This window comes from Bombus affinis, chromosome 18 (genome assembly GCF_024516045.1).
Source record: "Bombus affinis isolate iyBomAffi1 chromosome 18, iyBomAffi1.2, whole genome shotgun sequence".
Lineage (NCBI taxonomy): Eukaryota > Metazoa > Arthropoda > Insecta > Hymenoptera > Apidae > Bombus > Bombus affinis.
The window spans coordinates 4,720,771-4,746,615 of NC_066361.1; the positions used below are offsets into that span (position 1 = coordinate 4,720,771).

A 25,845-nucleotide genomic window follows, 5' to 3' on the forward strand; every position below is an offset into this window, starting at 1 on the left:
CGACGCTCACGCACATACTAGGGAGAGGATACATATTTGTTTGTGTTTTCGCTCTAGGTTCCCCCACTCTCACTACAATACAAATGTACTATATATTCAACAATTACAATTAAATTGTATTTTATAATGATAATTCAATTATTATTTAATAATTATGATTTATTGATAGTAATAATTATTTAAATAATAATAATTTTATTTAGATATTCTACTCCTGTATCAGGTAACTTTTCATGGTAATTGATATTTGTAAATGAGCTACAATTTGCAAATATTCCTTTAAAAAATCGGCTGATTTTCAAAGATGAATTTACTTCTGTTAATTAATGAGATTTTTTATTCAAAGAAAAATTCGATGTAAAAAAGTTGCAATAATATTTGATCAAGAAACTTTTTGAATCCTACGCTATTTTAAAAGTAATGTCCCTAGAAATTTGTAAACTGAGTGCAAACTAAAAGATTGTGATAACGAATGTTATTAGTATCCTTATTCAATGATCTTGACCATTCTTACCGACTAAATTCCGAAAGAAAGAAATACTATTAATTTACAATATCATTAAATGATATACATATGTAAATTTCCAAGCCAAGATAATTGTGTTTATAATATAATACATTAAATAATTTTTGGATATAAATAATCAGTAAGAAATAAAAACGATTTTTTATTTAAATAATCTTCAGATAACTAACATAAATATTGGTTTAAAAATATCGAAGAAGATGAAATTACGAATATATATCATACTACAGCACAATTAAATAGTAAAAATAAAAAAGTTCTAAAAACTAAAAATGATAGTAGTAAGATAAGATAACACTAGTTAGAGATTAAATAGATCAAGTATTAATTAATCATGTAAGACTGCCCTAATTGCTAACCTGCACCATATTACTTTTTTTTTCTTGGTTTTATCATTAATTTCTGTTAACGTACCCAGGGACGGACTGGAACTTAAATTTTTACTGGGAGATTATCGATACGAGTGGTCCTGCACTTTTAGTTCATTAATTAAATTTTATGTACAACGATTACCAATCCCTACCGATTCACCTGAAGTTTTCCAAGCTCTTCAATGGGCATTTCGGCCCTGATGTCTAGCATACATGTTTTCTCATTATTTACGACAATTAGAAAGAATTTACTGCTATAACTTTATCCACATTGTTCTTGGTACAAATATTAAATTCTACGTAGAACGGCCTCAAATCTCTACCAGCCCACCGAGAATTTTCCCTAACTCCCGAAACTTTGCTTCTGATAGTGCCATATAATTTATTCTTCAAAAATTAATTTTTACATATTTTTCCACTGAAAATATCAAGATCATCTTAACTCAAAAAATTTAATTGGTTCCAAACCTTATTAAAATTTCTTTAATAAAACTCTATCTTTTCCTATGTTTAAGATAATATGCATACATACATTTTATATGATTTATGTATTAATCTCTAACATTGTTGTATTGATTATGCTACTACTGCTACTACTGCTACTACCGCACTGAATCGATAATGTCACATGCGATACAAAAATGGTATGGAGGATCAGGTATCCTCTAAAATGTGAGACACAAGAAAGCATTGGATGTCACGATGTCATCACAGATGTCACGTCTATTCCGTACCTCATTGATGATCGTATACGAATATGAATATATTCTATAATAACAACTATCAGAGGATTTATTATCCCCTCTATAAATTATAACGTCGTATGAAGTGTAATTTGGAATAAATTACAACCATAAACAAGACATAAAATTTATATCTTGTCTGTTATTCCAGTCACACCACTTATCTTTTATTTATATAAATATATCAAAGTTATGTGCAGCCTTTGTGTCTATATACATATATTTTATCCGCATGATGATTGCATGATAAAATGTGTAGATTGTAATATTGGGTTAATTATAGGAGGAATTGTAAAAGGAAGGATCGGAATGTAAACAAGCATACTAGAAAAAGAGAAGAAAAAGAATAAAAAGATGGAAAGCTATAAACTAAAAAGAATATGAAAAACAAAAGTACTATTTCAGGAAAATTAATAAATACATATTTCAGATAAAGTATTACTAACAACGTTTTTAAAATATATGTTTAAAATGAACGATTTACACAACTTTCATTGCATATAAAATATTAGGAAACGGCGTAAAAACAAACAGAATACTTTCTGGCTTTTGATCGTATACTATATAAAATGCATAATTTTCATGTATGTGTATATATGGATATATATATATATTAGTATATTATTTGGTTATTTAGATACAAATGATTAGAAAAATTCATATAAAAAGATTCATGCCAAAGTTCGTACGCAAAGCATACATATATGTAAATGTTCGTCATATCATAAATATTTATTATATTCATTTAATCAAATGTTTTGATTTCATACAATTTGTTTATTATATAACTAGTGAATGTTGCATTTTACAACAATTATTCCGCTTTTTTTTATCTATAATGTTTCAACTTAACTATTTCGAAACACATTCTACAAATAAAATCGCGGTCCTATACACGACGTGTATATGATCATAGCCATGTACAATGCTATGTATGCATACAACTGTGAGTAAAACTTTACGACATAACCTAACCTTACTCGAATTTAATACACCTAACCTGTTTAATGTAAGATACTTTTCACGTGTACCACAATGTGGCGCTGTAATACGCTCTATTTAACATATTTGACTACTATTCAGTATCATTTCAAATAAAGTAATTAAAATGCGCTAAAAAAATTACAACTTTACATAAAAGGATACCTCTAACCACAAAAATACGTCCGAAGTAACATCAAAAACTGCTTAGAACAATGATAAAATTATATTAGGAATGGCGCCAAGGTGTCGCCATTTTCATAAAACTTTACCAAGACGGTAAATCGAGAAGGCTGAGGGGAGGAACAATTCCTCAAAGTGAGTGTGTGCGCTCGAAAATTGTTGGAAAAATTGCTAAAAAGCAAGAATAATGTACTGGTCGTAAGTATAACTTTCTTCAATATTATTTACAATCGACTTGAATCGCTTTTGGGCACAAAACACGGGGCCTATGGCATGGGACTTCCGTTTAATGAACAGGAACAGGAAGTTCCTCACAATCTGAAATGGCAAAATAAAAACATCCTGTACTGAAGAAAATTTTGAAAAATATACATGCTACGTTTCCGAACAAGTAGGCAAAAATAAATAAATCGTGTTAATTTTATCGAATTGATCTTCAAATTTTAATTTGTCGACCTACTTTCGATCCCGGCACTTCAAGGTCGAACAACACTGACGAATTACTGAGTGAAAAATGGAATGGTCACAACTAGCCCTTTTTATATTAAAACAAGTCCCAATGATATCAATTGTTATGGATCGTTTGATTTTAGCGTGCATCAGAAAGAAGGGGATTGAGTTAAATATACAAAAATGCAAGCTGAAAGTATTTGCACTAATGATATTGAGGGTCTGGACTCAGACACCCTTATTCCTGTACGTATAATTTCATATAAATCAGTTTCATATAATCATTCTTTAGGCATATTATTTCATCTGTAGATACTTCATAGGTTGAAATTCTTTCCTGTGATGTATCTCATCGAACACGTTCTCAAGATGCCTTATCAATAGTGGAATTAGGAAAGCAGTTACTTTTTAGTGCAAAATATGGGGATACTGACAGTGTCCGTGACCTAATGTGCAGAGGTGCACCATTCACTACGGATTGGGTATATATTTTCATAATAAACTTTTACAATTATGTAGTAATTCATAATGAAATAATATTTTTTGACAGTTGGGTACAAGTGCATTACATTTTGCTGCACAAAATAATCATACAGAAACTGCTGAGGTTTTACTTAGAGCAGGAATTTCGAGAGATGCAAGAACAAAAGTGGATAGAACACCTTTACATATGGCTGCATATGAAGGCCATCATCAGATGACACAGTTACTTCTTAATTATGGTGCAGATGTCGATAGCAGAGATATGGTAATTAACATAAAATTGTAAAAATAAACTTCGTGTATCATATATTTAATGAAAAAAACATTTGCAGTTAAAAATGACACCTTTGCATTGGGCAGTAGAAAGGGAACATGTAGAAGTAATGCATGTTTTATTAGAACATGGAGCAGATGCAAATGCAACTAGTAAATTTGACAAAACACCAATTAGTCTCGCATTAGAACATGATAGGCTAGACTTAGTAGACATATTGCAACAAGAAAGAGAAATTGTAGGTATTCGAGCACATCAACAAAATCAAGCAAATTCGGCAGAACTTGAAGTTGCAACTCATAATTTAATACAGTTAGAATCTGAAAGAGAGGAAGAACAACATAAATTTGAATTTCCACAGCATGACTCACAACAAAAAAAAAAGATTACACAAGGTATATCACTTGATATTTTAATCAGTAAGATTTTGAATGTCAAACTTGATTAATAGTACTACTACTTTTTATTAAATATATAGTGCAAATGGGAAAAAAGCCACGAATGATCTTTCAACAAATTCATGTTGGACCAAATGTTGATGTTGATCGAGAAAAAGAAATCGAAGGTGTGGGTGAAATTACTGATATAAATAATATTAATAATAGCAAGAAACGTAAAGATATTACAACTATTGGGGGAATCAATAAAAAATTTAGGTTATTAGAAGCACATGGAATCACAATGATACCTGTAGATAATGACTCATCTATTGTTGAAAATGCAATGGAAAGTGGAAGAACAGTTGTTTTAACTGGTACAAAATACTTTAATGAGATGTACATTTTGCTATAAATATTTATATTTATCGACATTGATAATTTATTCTTACAGAAGCAGGTAAACTTGCTCTAAACTTAACAAGAAATTCTTCAATAGGAATGAAACGACTTCATGTAGCTGGAAAGAAAGGGAGTCCTAGGAAAGTGATAGCAATTAGAGCAGATCAAATTTTAAATCATAATACACCTACACTCACATCCAGAGGACCCAATATATTGAAAAGATCTTCTGTGGATAATAAAGCTGGAAAATTGTTCATTTCTTCAATTTCTAATACTACGCCTGTATCAACACTTACACAATCTAAAAACTTAATATCTCCATCAGAGGTATGAAATCAGATATTAAATGAGAACAATCAGATTAACGTATGTTTATAACTTTTATTATATTCATGTTTAATGATTTTAACAGAGTAAAATCATTAATTCGCCCTCAAAAATGACGGAACCAATAATTTTACAATTAGACGATGATATAGAAGAAATTATCGAAGATGATCCAACACATGATAATGAACCAGTTATGGATATTGCGCTACTGAATAGACAATTAGCAGAAGCACGAAGACAAGCAGCTGAGTATCGTAAACGGCTTCAAAAAAAAGAAGAAGAAGCTGAAATATATAAACAGCAACTTAAAACTATTACAGCACAAAGGGCATCCAAGTGATTTTGTATAAGTAAATATTTTATCTTATGTTTCATTTCTTGAGCCCTCCTTTATATATAAAAAATATCTTCCCTGGCTTTTCAGCTTTGTACAAGATTTCATTTGAAAATTATACTCTAATATTTTAATATATTTTCTCATTGTCTTATCTCAAAGCATTATAGTAGTATTTATACGAGCTTCTCGTTACTAACTACTTACTTTCGTATAGATTATTTTACGAGTTTACAAGATTCTTTAAATCGGTATTATTAATACTCTTGATTTATATCAGAAAACTGAGTTGGTCGTATTACAGGGCATAATCCTATATTATTTAATATATGCATGCTTTTTAAAAGCTGCATATTATATGTGTGCGTGCGGGCGTGTGTGTGCATGTGCACGCACGTGTGTATGTGAATGCGTGATTAAGTCTGATTTATACAGTACACAAATGTTTTTTAAAAATAAATGTAAATATATACAAAGCATCAATTTGCTTTCCACATAATATCTTGCAATTGCTTATAATCTCTTTCATAATATAATATTACTACCTCCAAAATATTTTTTTACATTAAATTATACATTCATCACACTAATAAAATAAACACATTATTTATTGTTTTAGCTACATTTATTACAAATTACTATCAGTAAACAGTATTTTCTTCATTCTCGAGATTATATCACTTTCCCACTAAACACGCGTTTCTAGGCAATTTTAAGAAAATAGCATAAAAATAAATAATACTACAATAAAATACGTTTTTAAATTATACATGATCTATTTTATATATAGTGAATTTTTATATATATTTTAAGCTCACATAATAATTATGAAACTATTCTATAATGTCGTTAAATAATTAGAACTATATAAAAAATAAAACAAATAGAAGATTTCTATCAAAATAAAAAGTTTTATGAACAAAATTTGAAATAATGAATATTACCTATCTCTTTATATTTTCTAAAACAAAAATGCTATAAATGTTTAGCAGACAAGAAACATCGTATATATCACTTACATATATATATATAAATCAGAGGAACATAATGATTCAAAATTGTAATACATTGTATTGATTAATTATAATTAATTTTCAATCAGTAAAAACGATATTTTTTATGGACAGTTTATCGAAAGCATAAAATGTGGAAAGCAAATATAAATATAAAATAGAGTTTGATTAACAAATGTATTTACATATTATTTCGATAACTACTGTTATCGTTCTGTATATTTTCGTACAAATAAGATTTCATTTCAAGTATTTTATCAGTAATTTCCAATTAAAAGATAATTCAAAATTATGAATGGTTACTTTGTTTATTTAACAGTCTATATGGTGCTATGTATTCGAGTGAAATCCTAAATAATTGAAACTTCTAGCTTAAGAACGACAAATAGAAAAATGTACAGCAGACAAAAAGAAAGTAGTCCACTCAGGTACAAATGACGAAATGTAGAATGTATGAAAAAGAATTAACAAGTGTCAAATATTATTGAATCCAACAAATTACACAATATTATGATTTTTTAATATATGTTGTAAATATGAACGTTTATATAATACAATAATGATAATAGAAGTTGTTGATGCAAAGTTGTAAACTTCCACTCGAAAATAAACATTTTATATTTCACGAATTATTCATATTGTTATATTGTTATATTGTTTTATAAAACGTGATTCAATTTTTTTAACGATTCAATAAACATGGTTTATAAACATAGATATATATATAATATATACCGAATAATTATTCAAGATATATTATACCATGCTTGTACGAATGTGATACAATTAAATTATATAAAATACAAAATGCACGTGACAACTTTGCAAAATTGTTAATCGAAGTTTTATATTTTCACAAAACAAGCATATAATCGATAATCTTGTGAAAATGTCTCCCGCGCTATCGATTTGAAAGTACTCGTGGCAGCACCGTCTACCACAAAGTTTCATATTTTAAAAACTTTGTTTATCGATCTGTTCAATGGATTTCCGTTTCACCTCCTGTTGAAAGGAACGAAACTATTGCTCGGAAATATTCTTTCATCTACAATTGGAAAAATATAATTTAAAAATAGTTGTTACGACTAAAAGGAAATTTTTACCATTTACTTGTAACATAATGGTGTCGACAAGGAGTCTTGTCTCTACGCTGCATATAGGTATACATCGCTCGTGTTTCTGACTCTCGCGATCGATCGCAGCAGTCGCACAATCTCAGCCTGCTATGAAACGTCGGCGTGTTTACTGTGTTTGATGTATAGCACCATAGAGTATAAGGCCATGTAAAAATTACAATAAACGGTGTGGCAGAATCTAAATGGAGTAGAGTACACATGTCGTGTGCAATTCGTTAAGAATCGGGTTTGTTTTGATAATTCGTTAAATCCGCGAGTGTCCACAAGAGGAACGTAATAGGTAGAAAACAATAATTCTATTTCCTCTGGTTAGTCCTGATTAATCGAATCGTTACTCCCGCTGTTCGAAATTATACGAAACTACGCAGAACTACGTCATTGAGCGACAGCGTCGGTCGGGGAAACCTTGAAATGTGCGTTTGACGTTCTACTGTAAACTTTTCGCGCTCTTTCAATATAATCGAATTTCAATGGTACCACCGAACAAATGGACTGTATAAATAAATAACTTATGCTTATTGGAACGGTAATCCGATACTAGATGACACGACAAGTAAATCTAATGAAGATAGAATATAAAAAAGTATGGATAAAGGATATAATTTCGTAGAGATGGCTTAAAGCTTAGCAGGTACTCGAGTACCGCGCCATACGCAGGTTGAGAACCCTCCAAATGTTTCGTAGCCCGGACCTGAAGGCGATGTCCAGTGCGCCGTGGTGCAAGGAAGGGGGCTGTTTTCATTGTCATTGTGGTGGTTATTATTTCTGCGCTGCTAATATACCCTGTGATTCGACAGTAACAATTCTCGCTGATAGAACAGCGAGGTACGAATAACGTTCGTCCAGGAAAGGCGATACCCCCACGATTACGTGCATCGTTATTATTGCGCCCGAAGGTGCGCGCGCGCGCGCGCGCGTGCACACATTACACATCTTGTATATACTCGGGAGACGCAACGATCTTCTTACTTGTATGTATAAGTGTGTTTGTGGTAAGCATCGTGATATGTGGAAAAGTGTAAAGTGAACGAAGAAGAGAAGGCGCGTGAGAAAGTATTCGTTTTCTTAAATGTCTGAACGATACGAAAATAGAGTGGGAGTTTAAGACAACAATACAAGTACGTGCGCGTGTGTTTTTTCTCGCTTCTGTCCTTTATCGTTTTCATTTGTCTCTGTCGGACGCGCGTGTTCGTTTGTGGTTTTGATGCGGGTGTGAGTAGAGCAGGTAGAGAACAATCAAGGTAACGAAAGCAACGAAGCGGGAAGCGGTGTTCGAACGTTCTAAAACATTGATTTTCTGTCGTTTTTCTTTTTTTTAACTACGTTAACAGGTTTTTTTTATAAACGTGCTGTGAAACAGCAGTGACGATCGAAAGTAATTTGACGAAAATGCGATACGAGTTGTTAGGTCGCCTAGCGTAGTATATCGCCTAGCGGCGACGGGCCCAGAGAGAAGCGGCGGAAAAATGGCGTCCGATAACGAAGCCTCTTGCGCGAGTGACCCAAATTTCGCGGTGATTTGTTCGTTTCTCGAGTGCTTCGGCAAGTCCTGTGGTATCATTTATCCTGATATTGCGCGCCTTCAAGAGATGCTTGAAAACACACAGGAGGGTGAGTAACACCTGCATGCATACGTGTATGTGCAGAAAAGAGAGAGAGAATGATTGACCCGCCCCCGCGGGGCCAAAAGTCTCGCGTGTGCTATTAGTTATCTTTCGCGATTTCGCGTTTTGTTCTCAAATTTTATGCTATTCCGTATTTTTTTATAATTCAAATATTACTTTCAAATAATTATTTTATACTGAACAACCACGAGCATTAAATTTATAGTTGTTTTCATCCCCTTTTTTTCATCGGAATTCTACACATCATTCTTAAAGATCTTTGTCTTCTTATTTGTTTACTTTGTGTAGCAACAATTAACAATAAGAGAATTTACTAATTAATTAGTAATATGTGATTGATAATTATTTGTATCAAATTCATCATTTCATTTAAATAATGCTATTATTGACAGTTTAGTTCAATTTACTATCTACTGTTGTTATTTTCTCATGTGCTGCCACCTCCCTTGTTGTCAACCTCAGTTACACGTGATTACGAGTTATGAATCGTGTGTCAAATTAATGATTTGAAAATACACATTTTAATGACTCTAATACTATATGATAAAAATGATTTATGAATTACTGTTAGCCTCTTATTGACTATGCATTTGTAAATAAAAATTTTAGGTTACTACATACAATTTTGTAATTTTATAATAATATATCTCTAATGAAAATATTTCAAAGATATTTCTTAATTTTATTTGTGCTAAAATATAAATATTTAATACTTTCTATACATGCTTTTATTTCTATTTACAATCAGTCGTTTTTTTTTTAGTACCACAACAGTTGATAGATCTCCACATCAAATTATTAAGAAAAACACGTAAAACAGTATCACCAGAAAAATGGGAACGTGCACTGGTTAAATTCTGTCATACATATTCTAATCAAGATGGATGGGAACTTGAACGTTTCGGTTACAAAAAAGCCCGTATTGCTGTTAAACTACGACTACTTAAAGTATAAATATAATTATTCTATTATATATTGTAAAATGTCAGATAAAGAATGCTTATGTTCATGTTTCCAATTTTATATTTGTATGATCATATATGCTAATTTTCTTTACATAAGTTTTTTCATTGCAGGTTCTTTTAGAAACACAGTTTGACCTAAATCAAAAGTTTAAAAATGAAGTAAATAAATTAGCAGCTAAGGAATTACGGGTAGAACCTTTAGGAAGAGATAAATCTGGTTTAGCTTATTGGTGTCAACTTGATGAAGAGTGCAATATAAGGGTTTATAAAGAAGATATAGATGAAGAAAATTGGGAACTTGTAGCTAAGTATGTGTTCAATATAAATGTGAATTTCTTTTTATTTACATTTTAAATTTTTATTTTAAAGTCTTTAAATATATTGTTAGGGATCGAGAAGGAGTAGTTAATCTTATAAATACCTTATCAAATGGAGAAATTGGAGCTATTCCAATTAATGAAGATAGTAATAGTTTAGAGATTTCTGAGAAACCTATTATTGATACGGGACAAATAACTACATCACCAAGTTTGGAGGATGAAGTTGTACAGGAAAATGGCATTCACATGGAAGGATCTGATGAAAAAGAATTAGATAAGAGTGGAGGTGAAGATTTTGAGGATGAAAGAGAACAAGATGACATTAATGAGGTTGGTAATGCTGAGGAAGACATGGATGGTGAAGATGAATTGACAAATGATGAAAGTTCTAAACAAAATACAGAGGAAGATGATTCTCAGCAGACAATACAAAATGAGATGGTAGAATCAAATCCTGTTGAAACACCCCCTTTATTATCATCATGCCCCCTTAAAATATTAAATGCTAAGGTTGATACATTATCAGAAAAAGAAACAGTTTCATCACAAGAGAAAGAAATAAGCACTATTCAAAAAACAATGGTTACTACTATTGTATCTAATGATACTAAACCTGTAGAAACATACAAATCTGAAGAGCATACAATAGTGAGTAATTCAAAAATTGATTCTGAAGAATCAGTGCCTCTTAAATCAATTGAAACACCTGTTATTACATCTCCTCTTAAGTTAGTAAATGTTTCCGAAATGAAACAAATACACGAAGAAAAAGTAATTACTGGAATAACACATACATTGAATATAACAAAGAAATATGAAGATTCAGCAGATCAAGTTATGAAATCACTAGACAAGTTATCTAATAAAAATAGTTTTCTTTTTACTTCTGCTGACATGCCAACAACTCATAATAAATTGTCTGTGAAGCCAATAGATCAACTGGCTGCGAACCTTGTGAGGATGCAATCTGAAAAACTTGAAAAGCCAAGTGGAGCAAAATCATTAGAGAAAATTGCTGAAAACCTAGCACGATCGGGAAGTATTGTGGGAAATATAATAAATGGAGATGATGATAGAATACCACAAGATTTTTGTGCAAGAAGTCAGATAGATAAAGTGAATTCGCTTAGAGAACATAGAGGTATGGATTTGTCGACATCACCAAGAGGATGGGAGAACACGAACGAGCAAAACAGGCCAATGGATTTCTCTGGAATCGATTTATCTAGTCGAAAATTTAACAAAACTATCGATTTACCTTCTGCCGGATATAGGGCGCAAGATTTTCAACATAGAGAAATGGACCTCAGTACGAAGAAGATAAACAAACCGGAAGTTACAAATTTACCGTATGATGCTCGGGCTGTGATGATGCGTAATCATAGCATGGTAGCAGATTTAAGTAAACGACAAATGTCATTTCCTGGTTACGATATGTCTCCTGCTTCATATCATAATGCTTCGAGAATATCTAATAAAGAAGATCACAGATTACCAAATTATACCATACTTCCAGATCCGAGTAAAATTACGGCTCTAAGAATGAATCCTACACCGATAAAACGTCCATTAGAAGGAGATGATATGCAACAAGACATATTAAAGAGAATAAGAGCAGATGTAATACCAATTAGAAGTTCCATAGATAAGAGATCAATAATGAGTAGTAATTGGAGAGATGAAGTTGGTGAATCCATTGAGGAACCAATGATAATGATTCAAGGTGAAGGATCTGGTAGTGATTGTGATGCAGTTAATCCTGCTCTTGGAGAAGCTGTAGAAGAGCCCATAATTTTTTTTTATGGGGAAGGATCTGGTGAAGAGTGTCAGACAGGTAATCCTGGTGAGGATGCATCAACTGACAATAAAGAAAGCAACGAATCAAAAAACGAAGCTGATTCTGCTACTTCTTCTCTATTGTCGAGTAAAAATTTAGGCGAAGATAGCCTTATACACGAAGTGTCTACTGGATCTCTAATAACAAGTAAAAATGCCATAAAATTAAACAGAAATTATCCGCAATCAAGTATTAATGTAAGAAGTAATCGGCAAACTGTAGGTTCAACACAAGAAAAGTCCAAGTTCAAACCATCATTGGGCATTCAAATAATACCAAAAAATTCGAATAGTTCTGTAAAAAGGATATCGAGATGGGATGTTGGAAAACCAGAAGAAAAACCAGAATGTGACAGTAGTATCATATCAAATGAAGAAGACATATCACAGAAAAGAAATGAAATTGAATGTGAAAATTCCTCTAATAAAAATCAAGATGTTAAGATAGATGGAAATTCTGTAAGTAATGAAAATTCAACTTCACAAAAAAGAAATGTAGAAGCCGAAAATTCACAGAACACAGAAGGAAATTCCTTGAGGCAAAAACTAAGTCCTGTTTCTCAAGATTCTATGCAGTGTGATTCGTCTATTTCCTTATGTCAAGCAGATACGTCAGAAACGCTTGAATTTTATCCAGAAATTACACCCACAACTCAGTCAGTAAGTAATAAAGATGCTGCTGAGAATGTTTGTGATTCCGACAGTATAACTTCACACGAGACGAATACTGCAGAAAAAGTAGATAATGAATGCAAACCAGCATCTGCATCACCACCAAGATTTTTTTTTGGTCCTAATTGTATTTCATACACTTCCAGAGCAGAAGTATTTGAGTCACCATCTGATCATACAGTTTCAACAACTATAGAATCTAAATCTGATACACTGCAATATGAATGTGTTTCTTCCTCCAAACCAGCGGAAGATGTAATTACTTCTTATACGTCAGACGATTTTGGCGTAACTCAAATGAATAATAACTCGTTAAAAATAAATTCGTATGCACCTACAAGTAATAGTCCACTTCGTGAAGATGATAATAAGAATAAAATAGAAAAGGTTGGAGAATCAACTAATATATGGGAAGAAACAGTTCCTTTGAAATATTCTATAGATGGAGGACGTTGTGCAATACAAAAGACAGAAATAGATTTGTCTAGTTCTGAATCAAAAGAAGAAAATTTTAAATCTATTGTACAGGATTCTATTACTAGCAGTGAAAATACAAAAAACGAGTATACAAAATCTGAAGAAACAGAAATATCAGGCATAATTTCACAACCTCACAGTACGAATGATACAAATATGCAAGATGCAAATATAAAGCTTGAGAACGCAATTGTAACACCATCTACAGTACAGTTCGACTCAGATATTGAATCTATGCAATTGGAGATATCAACAGCAGAAAATAATGCATTAGAAGAACAAGCAAGAAGTCAGAATAAAATATCAGATTTACAAAATGACACTGATGAAACTGTAAAAACTCCAATTCTTTGTTCTAAAGGTGAAGCTGATTGCAAATCATCTGATATATCAACACTTAAAAAAAGTGAGTTAGAAACAGATACAACATTTGTTAATAATTCATGTTCATCTTTTGCTCAAAATTCAGAATTAGGTTGTACAAGTAAGGAAGAATTTTCCACTTATCAAGAAGTAGATAGTTTAGCAGAAAAAGAAATGGAACATGTATCTGAGAAAGAATTTGACTTATCTGTTGAAAGTTCTAAACAAAATGATAAAAATGATAATATCCCAGAATTTCATAATCAAGAAAAGCAATTAATAAACCCTGATAATGAGAACATGAAAATTTTGACTGATTCTGACGTACATTTGGCACATAATTGCATTAAAAATAGTAAAAAGATAGAAATTTCAGAACAAAACGAAATTTCAGTTAATTCATTTATCAAAAATTCTGTGCCTGTTAATACCAAATTAGATTTAACAGACAATTTTACTGTTACTAGTTCGGAATTAATTGAACAATGTAACAAAGATTCGCTAGTTCCTACAATAAGTAGCTCAGATGGTAGTTGCACTCACAAGACTTCGATTCACGAAAGCGCTAAAGTGCATTCAGACTCCGAGAAATTTTCCTTTAAAGATGAATGTTCTATTTACAATGTATTAGCAGAGACAGTACCTGACACAAATAATTTTAAACCATCTAAATCTGATACAGTTGAAGCTGAAGGAGGAATGATTGTATCTAATATAGTTGACATTGAAACATTAGAAAACCGAAGTTCCTGTGTTGATCAAGATTCAAATAAAGATATGACTATTAATGATAAATTGTCAAAGTCTGATAATGAACTTTTTAAACTAAATGAAGAAAAAGAATGTTTTGATGACAACTTATCATATGGAGATACACGTAGTATTTCGTTGGAACTATGTTCATCTTCTGATGAAACAAATAAATTTGGTACTGTTGTTGAAAGGGAAAAAACAGAAGATGTCAATGATGTAGACATTCAGCAAAAATCTGATAGCATGATAGAGCCTATAATTTCAGAAGATGAAAAGATGATTGAACAGGATGAAAAAAGTAATATGAATCAATGTGATTATATTATAAAACATATTGAAGACACTAGTGTAAAAAATGAAGAGTTAAATTCTACAAATAATACTGTAGAAAATGCAAATAATACTCAGCAAGAATATATTACTGAAAAATCAAAGACAGACGAACCAAAATTGAATCAAACAGACATAAATCCTGTGAATTTGCAAGAACCAGACAAAATGAAACAGTCTTTAGTCGCAAATTATGAGAGCAGTGATTCCAATGATGACAGTAATAATGCTTTTGAGAGTCCTCAAAGAGAAACAATTGAAAATAAAAATAACTTGTTTACAGATTTAGAAGAAGAAACAATGATTAGTAATGAACAAAAAATAAAACAAACAGTTCAAAAATTAATTACAAAGGATGAAGAATTGTCTGAAGAATTACAGAATGCAGTTACTAATAAAAAAGGAAGAGAATTAGTGTCAGAAAATAGTTTTAAAAAAATGGAAAACGAAGAAGCTGAATATAAAGAGATGAAGATAACTAACAAAGAAATAATTGAAGAAGAATATAACTGCATTGTTAGTCAATTTCATTTAAATGAAAAATTAATTATAAATGAGAAAAAAGATATTAATATTTCAGAAAGTAATAGTGCAGAATTAATAAAAGCGGAGGTTTCACCAATCGTTTCTGAAACTGAGCTAGTGAATAAAGAAAATATAAATTCAGCATTAACTAAAACAAACAATGTAATAGGCGAAATAAGTGAAAATGATGGTTTAGTTCAAGTTTCAGACAAAATCATGAATACGATTTCTGAAGGAAGAAATGATTCTGAAACAATAAATTCTATAAACATAATTAAAACTCAAAAACAAACAAATGAAGACATTGAATTTAATGATGTTGAGAAAGAAATATCATGTGAGAGCTTGAAAGAGCAATGTGTAAAACCTATGGAAGAAAAATTAATAACGAGTTTTGATAATGATATGAAATTTATTAAAAATAAAGAAGTTGAACATGTTACAGAAGAATTTTCAATCATAGAATCATATAATAAATTGACAGAATTTTCAGGATTTAGTAATAAAGACAATAAATTTGCTACACATTTACATGATGAAGGAGATTTTAATAAAGATATGTCTGAAAATAATATAACCATTCATTCTGTACAAAATATTTTACCACTTGATAAATTTGACAATATATCCTCAGGTATAGATAAATCAGAAATATATGAAAATAATATTTCAACTATACCAGAAGATTTCAAATCTACGGATAACCTACAATTTGTAAATTTTATATCTGAAAAATCAGAGAATTTGAGTGTTACAGATAACCATGAGAAGCATAACGAATCATTTCATGTTATAAATAAAAGTACAGAATCCCTTCCTGAAAATACTGTCTCTAGTTTAAATGATAAATCAGCAGTTTTTAATACCCAAGAAACTACATCAGAATCAGCGACAATCATAAACGATGTTAAGAAGGCAACTAGTAAGAGATTGAGCGATATTTCTGATATTCAAGATGTTCCTTCATTAAAATCTAAATCTCCATATATAGAATCCAATGAACAAATATTAGAAGACTTAACAAATTCTAAAGTACAATTGGGTCAAAATTTGGATAATTTTAAACAAGTAGAAATTGATGAAAATAAAATAAGTGGGGATATAGTATCTAATAGTACCACAAAACATTTAACAAAACATGAATACAGCACAATATCTAATACAGCGGACATCGTGTTGAACAAAGTTGCGCAGGAACATAACGACGAAAATGACGAGAAAAAAGGGAACTCAGAAATTCAAAGTATCGAAGTGAAAACAGTCTCTGTATCATCTGACGATTCAATGGAAGTAGACAATGAAAATTTATTCAGTACAGTTCCCGTGGAAATGGATCCTTTAGCATGTACTGACGATGATACTTTTAAAAAATTAGACGATAATGAGCAGAGTGATATCTCTGCTCCAAAAATAGGCTTACGGGTTAAACACGTATCTGAACTCGTTTATGATGGATGGAAACTGGATTCCACTGAATCACCAAGAGTATCTCGTAAGCGACGTAATAGTTCCCATGAATCAAATTCTGAAGATATAATTGCAAAACAAAATGATGAAGAAATAATAGGAGGCAAAAGAATAAAATTACATGCGAAACGAATACCTGATAAGCAATTGCGAAAGTCTGTGGAGGAAAATCGCGTTGTAACAATAAGTTCAGAAGACGAGGCTGCAAAATGTAGTCCTGAAAAGTCAGAAGATCAAGAAGTTAAGGATGTCAGCGATGATCAAAGTACTACTCATTCGGTTGCAATTGGAAGGAAAACAAGAGGACGTCCTAGAGGAAGACGAAGGCGTTATAGAGGAAGTGGACGTTCAACTCGACCAAAACATTCTGAATTTCAGAGTATTCAAACTTCTGAGGTATCATCTGAGATCCATCTTGATGAAACACCAAGCAATAACGATTCTTTAAATATGACACCAATTTCACAGAAAAAACGAAAGAAAAGTAAGTTTTTATTTCTCCTTTTATATGTTTATATATTTCGCAGATAACATACAATTTACTATCTAGAAAAATATTGTTCATAGGAAAAATGGTGTTGGGCCTAGAGGTAGGTAGAGATATTGTTCCTGAAACACAAACAGGATTAACTCAAGATGAAACACCTGTAAGGCAGTCTAGAAGAATAGCACAATTAAAAATTAAAGAAGAAGCAGATAGACGAAGGATTGAGGAAGAGACTTCAAATGAAAGAAAAGACAAAAAAGATTCAGTGGAAAGAAAGAAGCGGAAGAAATCAAAGGTATATTTTTTTATTTTGCTTAATTGTACATTTGATATTAACATATTATATAATTATCGTAATTTTAGCCTGAAAGCGAAGAGGAAATCGCAATAAAAGAAATAGAGAAAGAAAAGAAATCTAAAAAGAAACGTAGAAAAAGGAAAAAGAAGAAAATGTCTGCTAAATTTAATGAAGCAAATCCATGGCAGAGTTCTTCAGGTTCTAGTAGTGATGATGAAAATGAGAATGATGAAGAAGAGGATGAAGAAGACGAAATAGAAAGTGAAGGATCTCTGCTTTTTAAAAGCGATCATGAGTTTTCGCCCGAAAGTGATCTTGAAAAAGATCAAGAATCAGAGCCATTAAGAAGAGCAAGAACTGCGCAAAAAGGTATTACATGATTATTTACAAACTTAAAAAAAACACTAAATTGTATTCCGATATATCAACATTGTTTAATTATAGCTCAAAGTGATGTTGAAGAAGCAGATGATGAGTATGCTTGTCAAAAATGTGGTAAGGCAGATCATCCAGAATGGATACTTTTATGTGATTCTTGCGATAAAGGGTGGCACTGTTCTTGCTTGAGACCTGCTCTCATGTTAATACCAGAGGGTGATTGGTTCTGTCCTCCATGTCAGCATGTAAGCTTTTAATCTCAGCATACTTGTTGAATAAGCTATTTACTTAAAAAAAATTGTGTCATAAATTAATATTTTATTTTAGAACTTGCTAGTGATTAAATTAAGAGAAAGCTTAAAAATGTACGATCAATTGACTAAAAGACATGAAAATGAAGTTTTAAGAAAGAAGAGACTAGCATTTGTTGGTATAAGTCTAGATAATGTTCTTCACAAAAATGAATCACAACGTCATCAGAAAGGATCAAAAGCCTCTAGCCAAGAATCTGATAATGGTAATCTTTGGTCTTTTTGCTACTCATTTTTGTTATCTTTAATTAATTTTGTTATCTTTAATTAATATCTTGTATCTTTTATAGAATCTTCATCAGCATCATCTTCGACAAGTACAGAAACATCTAGTAGTGAAGAAAGTGAACCTGTATATCAGTTACGTGAAAGACGTTCCGCTAACAAATATAAATTTAATGACTATGATGCCATGATCAATGCTGCAATCCAAGACGAAGTAGAAGCAGTTCAGGGAGCTGGAAATCAAGGAAGAGGAAAAGATATTGCAACTATAGTGAATGCGGGAAAAGAAGAAGCGCAAGTAAAAAAAACTATTACTACATATTTTTACTTAATTTTATGTTATGTTAAATTTTTCAATAAAAATTTGCTTCTAGCTGCATTTTAAGAATGAAGTATTAAACACTGAAGAAGCTCCAGAAGGTAAAGATGACGTTGACAAAAAATCAGAAAAAGAGAGCGATGAAGAGTATAAGATGGAATGTGAGGATGGTATTGATGAGGAAGAAGAAGAACAACACAAAGGAGTAGTAAAGAAATTCTTGTCGCGTAAGAAACATCGTAAGCTGAATAGTCTTGATATAAGCAGCGAAGATGATCCTGAAAGTGATGAAGATTTTAAAGGTACGAGTTCTGAAGAGGAAGAAGATTTTGATGACCATATAACATCTTCCGATGAAAGCACTTTTGCTGACGTAAAACGACGTAGTAGAAAAGGAGATTCGAGATCCGTACGACGAAGCACTAGAGCCAGAACTACGCGTTACGAAGACTTTAGTAAGTATACTGAATCAATTCTTTGACTAGTATTAGAATAAATATTATTATATGAGGAAAAAAAATTGTAATAATAAACATTTTGTAGTAAATGACGACAGTGAAGAAAGCGATAGACCAAAAAGAAAAAAATCTCGGTCTACATGGGATTCAGATAACGAAGATAGCGATAATTCATGGCGACAGAGGAAAAAAAAGTAAGATACTATTGTTCTATCCTATATTATTATTACTAAATAGTATTAGTATTACTAAATAATATTATTACTAATTTATGATTAGTTCATTCTTTGCTCAATTCTAAAATTGTTTCACTCTTAAATTTTCTTTTAGAAGTAGGAACGTATCGACATCTAGGTATAAAACATTGCCGAAGACGAAAAATAGAAAGAAAAAGAAAAGAAAACGTATAATCGAGTCTGACAACCAAAGCGAAACGGAAGAATCAAATGACGAATCAAAAATCGAAATGTCGTGTGAGATACAACCACAATTAGAAAACAACGAATCTATAATATCTGATGTATTAGATGTCAAACTTGATAACTTAAATGAAAATAATGAAGACAAACATATTAACCAGATAAAAGATATAAAACTACCAGAAATAAACTCTGAAATATCTGGTATACCTGCCACTCTACCACTTGAAGAAATAACGCAACAAAAAAAGAAGAAGGTAAGATTATAGATATAATCTGTTTGAAATAATTGTATTTCATTATTTTTTTAATATACATGCCCTTCCTCAATTTATCACAGGATAATGTAATAAGAACAAAGAAGACACCAACAATTCGAAGAAAAGTATGTTAAATTTATCTTATTCTACTTACTTTAATATATAATAACAAACTTTTAATTTAAACTTAATTATATTTTCAGATTATATACGGTGGCCTTCCGGATGAAAATAAACCAGAAGAAGAAGAAATATTAAGTAGGCGAACTCGCGGTAAAAAGATTAATTACCAAGAAGAAATGGCATCAGATAGCGAAGAGGTAATACATAATGTTATATAACATAGGAGTTTAGAAATAAAAGAATGTAATATTATAGGAGCTAAAAAAGGCATTAAGAAAAACGGGAGAAAGTGAAGATGAATTTGTTGTAAATGAGGGCGAAGATTTAAATGAAGATGCTGAGAAAGATTCAGATTCAGGTAAATTGAGAAAAAAGCATATTAATGTTAAGAATATAAATGTAGAAATATGAATTAACATATAATATCACCTTATAGGTGATATTTATAATCCAAAAAAAGATGGTCATAAATTTAAAACTAAATCGCCAAAAAATAGAAAACCTAGGAAAAGCAAGAGTCCCGGTGGTAAACGGAAAATGTTAAACGATGGAACACCAAAACAAAGAAAAAAGCCTGGTCCGAAACCTGGAAGTAAAAACAAGTCACGTAAACAAAACTTTTTGCTCAGTTCTGTTATCCAAAGAAGAGATGATCAAGATGGCGAGAAAGATATCATGGCGAATGTCATAGATAATCCTATGGGAGATATAGATACGAAACTTGATGATAATCTTTCAGAGAATGTAGGTTTAACCAGTACGGCTATGTCGGTAGCAGGTTCTTTCACCGGAGATGTGCCAGAAGGTTCCTTAACGGGACTTGGAGCAGGTGAACTAGCTGACTTAGATGACGAACAATTAGAACAAATGATGATGGAGGATGAAGAATACGGCAGACGACAGTTAGAACTTGCAGCTATCGAAATAGCAAAAAAGAAGAAGAAAGAAGAACGAGAAGCAAAAAAATTAGAAAAGGCGCGTTTAAAAGCATTAGAAATATTGGCAGCTGAGAGGCAACGAGACCCTAACGCGCCAGAGGGAACTGATGGAGATGTACCAAAGAAGAAAAAGAGAGGCCGTCGGAGTAAAGCCGAAATTCTTGCAGAACAAATGCGCAGAGATGGCGCTCCGAATTTAAACACCACTGTTTTATCTGCCAGCGTGCCACAAAACTTGGTAACTACCATACCATCTAATATCGCTCCCAATATGTCAGCGATTATGACTCCTGATGCGGAAAGAACAGGCGAAGGACACATTCCTATGATGACGGGACCAGATGGACAACTTTTTAATCCCGATGGATCGCCTATGAAACCTAAAAGAAGGGGACGTGGTAAGGGTAAAAAGACTCTTGCGCTGGAAGCAGCTAGAGCTGCGGAAGCAGCGGCAAAAGCTGCTGCTGAGGCTGGTTTAATTGGAATGGGCACTGATTCTAATTCGGAGATGAAACCTGCTGAAATCCCGAATGTACTTCCTACACCAGGTAGTAGCACCTCTGGTTCCGCTCCGTCCACACCACCTGCTGGCGTTGTTACAACACAAGGACCACCTTCTTCGCAAACCCCGACTTCACAGTCTGTTTATCCGTCGTTGCCACCTAATCAACAGTCTTCCGTTATCACCAGGATGCTTCAATCTCAACCTGTATCGAGTAGTCCACAATCGTTCTCCGCTGCAGCTGCAGCAATGGGACACAAATACTTCGGTGGACCAAACGCTGGAGGTCAAATAATGGGCGGACCTAGGACAGGTTACGAAATGCAACCACGTGGAAGAATACCTTCTCCATATAGACAAGCGGGACAATCTTCTATACCACCTCATTTTGCTACTGTAAGATCAGGAACTCCGCCAATGAGAATGAGGGTACCTGGTCCGCAAATATATCATACGCCGCATCATCCAATGGATCCTTCTCCATCAGGTGGTGGACCGATATCGATCAACAATCGAGATCGTAGTTCTCCACTTGGCCCTGGACCTGCAATGATTCCACCAGCTGCCGGAAGTCCTCTAGCAAAAGGTGGTCCTACACCTCCTCCACCTCCTCCATATGTCAGAGGGGCACCTCCCATGTCCAGGTTTGCAGATAATCCAATGGGCCCTAGACATCAAATGCCGCCTTTCACTAATGCATCACCGGTTAATCATAATATGCAACAACCATCACCACCTCCTAATCGACCACCTGGTAATTTTTCACCGTATCACCCTCCCCCTCCTCCTAATTATCATTATGGTGCCTATCCACCACCACCGCCAATGTCCACAGCAGATGATGCAGCCGCATATCAAGGATCTCCGTATCCCGCGGATCACTTTTCATCTCCTGCGGATAATCAACCACCCATTCAAGCCCCGCCTCCCCCTCAGCCTCCACCACAACAGCAAGCGCATGCGAACGATGCTGGTACTGGAAACAAACAGTACGATGAAGAAGGTTCTGGAGAATTTGGCGGTTTAGTATCATACTTCAGTAGCCAGAGAGAAGATGATCTTGATTCGTAGCATGAGTGAGATCTTGGCCAACCCTGAAACTTTATATAGGGTGCATTAACAAATGGTGTTTTAACGGTCAGGTAAGATCGCAACTTTTGCTCGAGAGGGACAAGTACAAGAGAAACATAAAAAAAGCTAGCAAGATGTAATGTAATCGTAAATACAAAAAGAAAGTAGATATACATTTATATCTACTTTATATATATTATACATATATGTGTTGGGGCATTGGAATGTTTGAAATAATGATGAAAGAAAGAGTATTTGCATAACATATGATGATGTACGTTCTAACATTATTTTATACACATATTGTACTGTTTTAAAACGTAAGGAAAAAGGCATAGAATTAGAATTGTCTTCCTCTTCGACCTCTTAAGCAAACAGTTGTTCAAAACATTTATACTTTCGAAATAGAAAGAAAAAAAGAAAGCCACCAAAACCAAATCCGAGGTTGGCCAAGCGAGAATAAGGAAAAAAATATTAATCACTAACAATGGAGCCTATTTCCTAAATGTTGTAAGCTTTTTGTAATTAGTTCAAGTTTGATTAAATTTATATGAAGCAAACGAGACCAGCTGCTAGTAGCAACGGAAGTTGCGTGTTACTAGAGAAAGGATTATACAAAGATCTGACCAGAATTTTAACTAAACATCCATTAGTATTTACACATGAAATTTGTGCACAGTTACTTCCGAATCCATTGTAGATGTGTAGATGTCCTCTCCCAGATAAACGTTTGCTGTTGAAAAAGTCGATCTTAGTAGCAATCAGGAGAAAAATTAACAAATTCGGACTATGCGCCGTTGTTACATGTATATATGTAAATACAATAAGTCCTTTAGATTATATTATATGTATTATATATACACAGTCACGCAGAATACTATAAAATGAATTAGTGCAAAGGGCACAAATGTAATATTTAAATTAAAACGAAAGGAACGGCATCCGATTATAATAAATTAACAAATGGTGTGAAGACTACTACTATAATTATTTATAAAGAAAAATTAAGAATTTATGATAGGTAGTATGTATATTGTATTTTACAAATTTTACTTGATAATTATAATAAAAGAATAAAACATTTGGATATAGTTATATTAGAGAACAGGAGGCTGCTAAGTCCAATTCTAAGAAAGTGAGAGAAAAGAAATTTAACGAAACTGACGTTAAGCGTGTGTAGATAATCGGGGAAATAACTTAACGAAAGAAATTTTTATTTTATTATCGAGTGCAATTAAAAGTACATGCATATAAATACGTTTATATGTAGCTATATATTTGTGAATATGACTTTTTTTTTTTAATACGTTCAACATTGTTGACAAAGACTAAAATGGTTTTCTTGTTTCTTATTTTTTCTACATCCGCTCTTTTTCCCGAAAATTTTTTTAAGATATATTTCAAGCTTTTTTAAAAAAAGAAAAAATATATATATACATAAATAAAAGATATATATATATACACACAATAATAATAACAACATGTAAAGAACTAATAAAAAAAAAGGAATGTTTCGTACTATTAGAAATCATTATGAACTAGACCCCAAGTTCAAAGCTGTTCGTAAATGCAGTTCAGCTTTGAGAAAACTATTCATTGAATTCACTTCTTAGATATTAATATTCGAGGAATATTGCTTTGATCAAGAAATGAATACAAACGAAATTAATTGGATTAAGTGATTCACTGAACAGATACGATTACGTGCAAAAAAAAAGATGATAAAAATAATAATCAAGATATAAAATATTTGTTAACATTCATTTTTCATTTTACATACAACAGCCTCCTGCTCTTTGATCGATCCGCAAAGCTGATAGTGTCTTTGCGTCACAAAGAATCATCATGTATCTGTTTAGTTATCACAAGTACGTGCATACCTAATATAAATAGAAGTTATATAAATAAAAAAAAGGAAATCATTATCTTAGGATTAGCTGCTTGGGATAGTTTCCTTTACTTCGTCGAACGTTTAACAACCGAATTTGAACGATTATATACACACATTACAACACGCCGTATATTGTAATAGAGAGTTTACTACCGATAATTTTATGATTTTTACATCTATACGATATATTTCAGTTGTATATTGTTTAATGTACAATCTACTGTCTTCTTTAAATATAACATGTGTCTTCGGACCATTCGTTCTTAGGGTGCGCTTCAAGGAAAATGCGAATATGTAATGTAAGTTCTCTCACAAATGCTCGAATGGTTATTGATACCATATAAAGCATTCATTGTATTGTAAAATATTATTGGAGATTTAATTTTTCATAATACAATGATCATGCGTATTTATATTAAAGAAAAAGAAAAAAGATTGAAGCTTTTCAATATGTCCGAAGACTTGTTTTTTATCCTTTAAACAAAAAATTGAAACAGAGGGGAAGTGAAATGAATTTTTTTAAAAGATATGTATATATATATTCATATACATTTATATTGCTTTTATGCATGGTATGTCCGCATTTAGAGAAATTCGTATAGCTCGTGCAAGATATATTTATGATAATACAATGATTCGATCTCAAAACTGGATAAACGTATTAAACGTGGTTCATACAATTTAAAAAGAGGTACTTCATTTTCATACATGTACCAAACTTTTTCGCATTTATAAATGTTTCCTTGAAACGTAAACGAACGAAGTGTCTTAGCAAGACAACAGTAAATGTGGTGCAGTTTAGCTTTTCTTTTTCGTAAGGGTCTAGACCAAACGCAATTATTATATTACATGTTGTAGCCTAAATACATTTTGTAATAAAATTCAATATATTGAATATCAGAAAATGTTTTTTCTTTTTTCCGTGCGCTAAATTTTAATGCATTTTATAGAAAAACAATTTATTTACTTGTTTCTAATCATATTATTCTATAATAATACAAAATTTTAATATTATAAATATACACATATTACAAGTTAATTATTTATTTTAATACAAAGATCGAGATGTGTGCATTATATACTAATTTAATATGTCAATAATTCCTTCATTTAAAACGGAAACAATATTGCAACATTGCATATAATCTATTTCATACAATGCCCTGAAATATATATATATATATATATACACACACAATTTATGTATATACATATATACATACATT

The 25,845-nt window shown here is 32.0% G+C and overlaps 2 protein-coding genes and 1 long non-coding RNA gene across 7 annotated transcripts; 2 read left to right on the forward strand and 1 right to left on the reverse strand.

The window, feature by feature from the left end:
• The first annotated feature begins 2,648 nt into the window (after positions 1–2,648).
• On the forward strand, positions 2,649–7,102 carry LOC126926501 (GA-binding protein subunit beta-1). 3 transcript variants are annotated; one of them, XM_050742792.1, is made up of 8 exons: positions 2,649–3,002; positions 3,398–3,500; positions 3,578–3,736; positions 3,805–4,002; positions 4,070–4,406; positions 4,490–4,765; positions 4,888–5,120; positions 5,206–7,102. In XM_050742792.1, the coding sequence occupies exons 2-8, from the start codon at positions 3,438–3,440 to the stop codon at positions 5,461–5,463; spliced, it is 1,524 nt and encodes a 507-aa protein (XP_050598749.1). In that variant the 5' UTR covers positions 2,649–3,002; positions 3,398–3,437; the 3' UTR covers positions 5,464–7,102. The 3 variants fall into 3 exon arrangements, with proteins under 3 accessions (XP_050598749.1, XP_050598748.1, XP_050598750.1); XM_050742791.1 differs by having other exon boundaries at positions 2,653–3,002; positions 4,843–5,120; XM_050742793.1 differs by lacking the exon at positions 2,649–3,002 and having other exon boundaries at positions 3,038–3,500; positions 3,567–3,736; positions 4,843–5,120.
• A 285-nt stretch (positions 7,103–7,387) lies between these two features.
• On the reverse strand, positions 7,388–7,724 carry LOC126926536 (uncharacterized). 2 transcript variants are annotated; one of them, XR_007714670.1, is made up of 2 exons: positions 7,581–7,724; positions 7,388–7,515 (listed from the first exon to the last, which is right to left on the reverse strand). It is a non-coding gene; the product is annotated as an uncharacterized LOC126926536 (long non-coding RNA). The 2 variants fall into 2 exon arrangements; XR_007714671.1 differs by having other exon boundaries at positions 7,574–7,706.
• A 421-nt stretch (positions 7,725–8,145) lies between these two features.
• Positions 8,146–25,524, forward strand: LOC126926506 (titin homolog). 2 transcript variants are annotated; one of them, XM_050742800.1, is made up of 17 exons: positions 8,146–8,847; positions 8,938–9,217; positions 9,995–10,179; positions 10,308–10,504; positions 10,585–17,423; positions 17,507–17,721; positions 17,790–18,093; positions 18,169–18,347; positions 18,430–18,619; positions 18,704–18,936; positions 19,013–19,412; positions 19,501–19,609; positions 19,746–20,091; positions 20,175–20,219; positions 20,298–20,414; positions 20,473–20,575; positions 20,654–25,524. In XM_050742800.1, the coding sequence occupies exons 2-17, from the start codon at positions 9,073–9,075 to the stop codon at positions 22,726–22,728; spliced, it is 11,682 nt and encodes a 3,893-aa protein (XP_050598757.1). In that variant the 5' UTR covers positions 8,146–8,847; positions 8,938–9,072; the 3' UTR covers positions 22,729–25,524. The 2 variants fall into 2 exon arrangements, with proteins under 2 accessions (XP_050598757.1, XP_050598756.1); XM_050742799.1 differs by having other exon boundaries at positions 8,146–9,217.
• Positions 25,525–25,845: the final 321 nt, after the last annotated feature.

What these genes read in the sequence shown, in the direction of transcription:
- LOC126926501 (XM_050742791.1), top strand. Translation starts at nt 3,438, where the DNA reads ATGCAAGCTGAAAGTATTTGCACTAATGATATTGAGGGTCTGGACTCA. An exon ending in ACTCAGACACCCTTATTCCT is followed by an intron (nt 3,501 to 3,577) that starts GTACGTATAATT and finishes GATACTTCATAG; the next exon opens with GTTGAAATTCTTTCCTGTGA. An exon ending in CACCATTCACTACGGATTGG is followed by an intron (nt 3,737 to 3,804) that starts GTATATATTTTC and finishes ATTTTTTGACAG; the next exon opens with TTGGGTACAAGTGCATTACA.
- LOC126926506 (XM_050742799.1), top strand. Translation starts at nt 9,073, where the DNA reads ATGGCGTCCGATAACGAAGCCTCTTGCGCGAGTGACCCAAATTTCGCG. An exon ending in TACGCGTTACGAAGACTTTA is followed by an intron (nt 19,413 to 19,500) that starts GTAAGTATACTG and finishes AACATTTTGTAG; the next exon opens with TAAATGACGACAGTGAAGAA. An exon ending in TGAGAAAGATTCAGATTCAG is followed by an intron (nt 20,576 to 20,653) that starts GTAAATTGAGAA and finishes ATCACCTTATAG; the next exon opens with GTGATATTTATAATCCAAAA.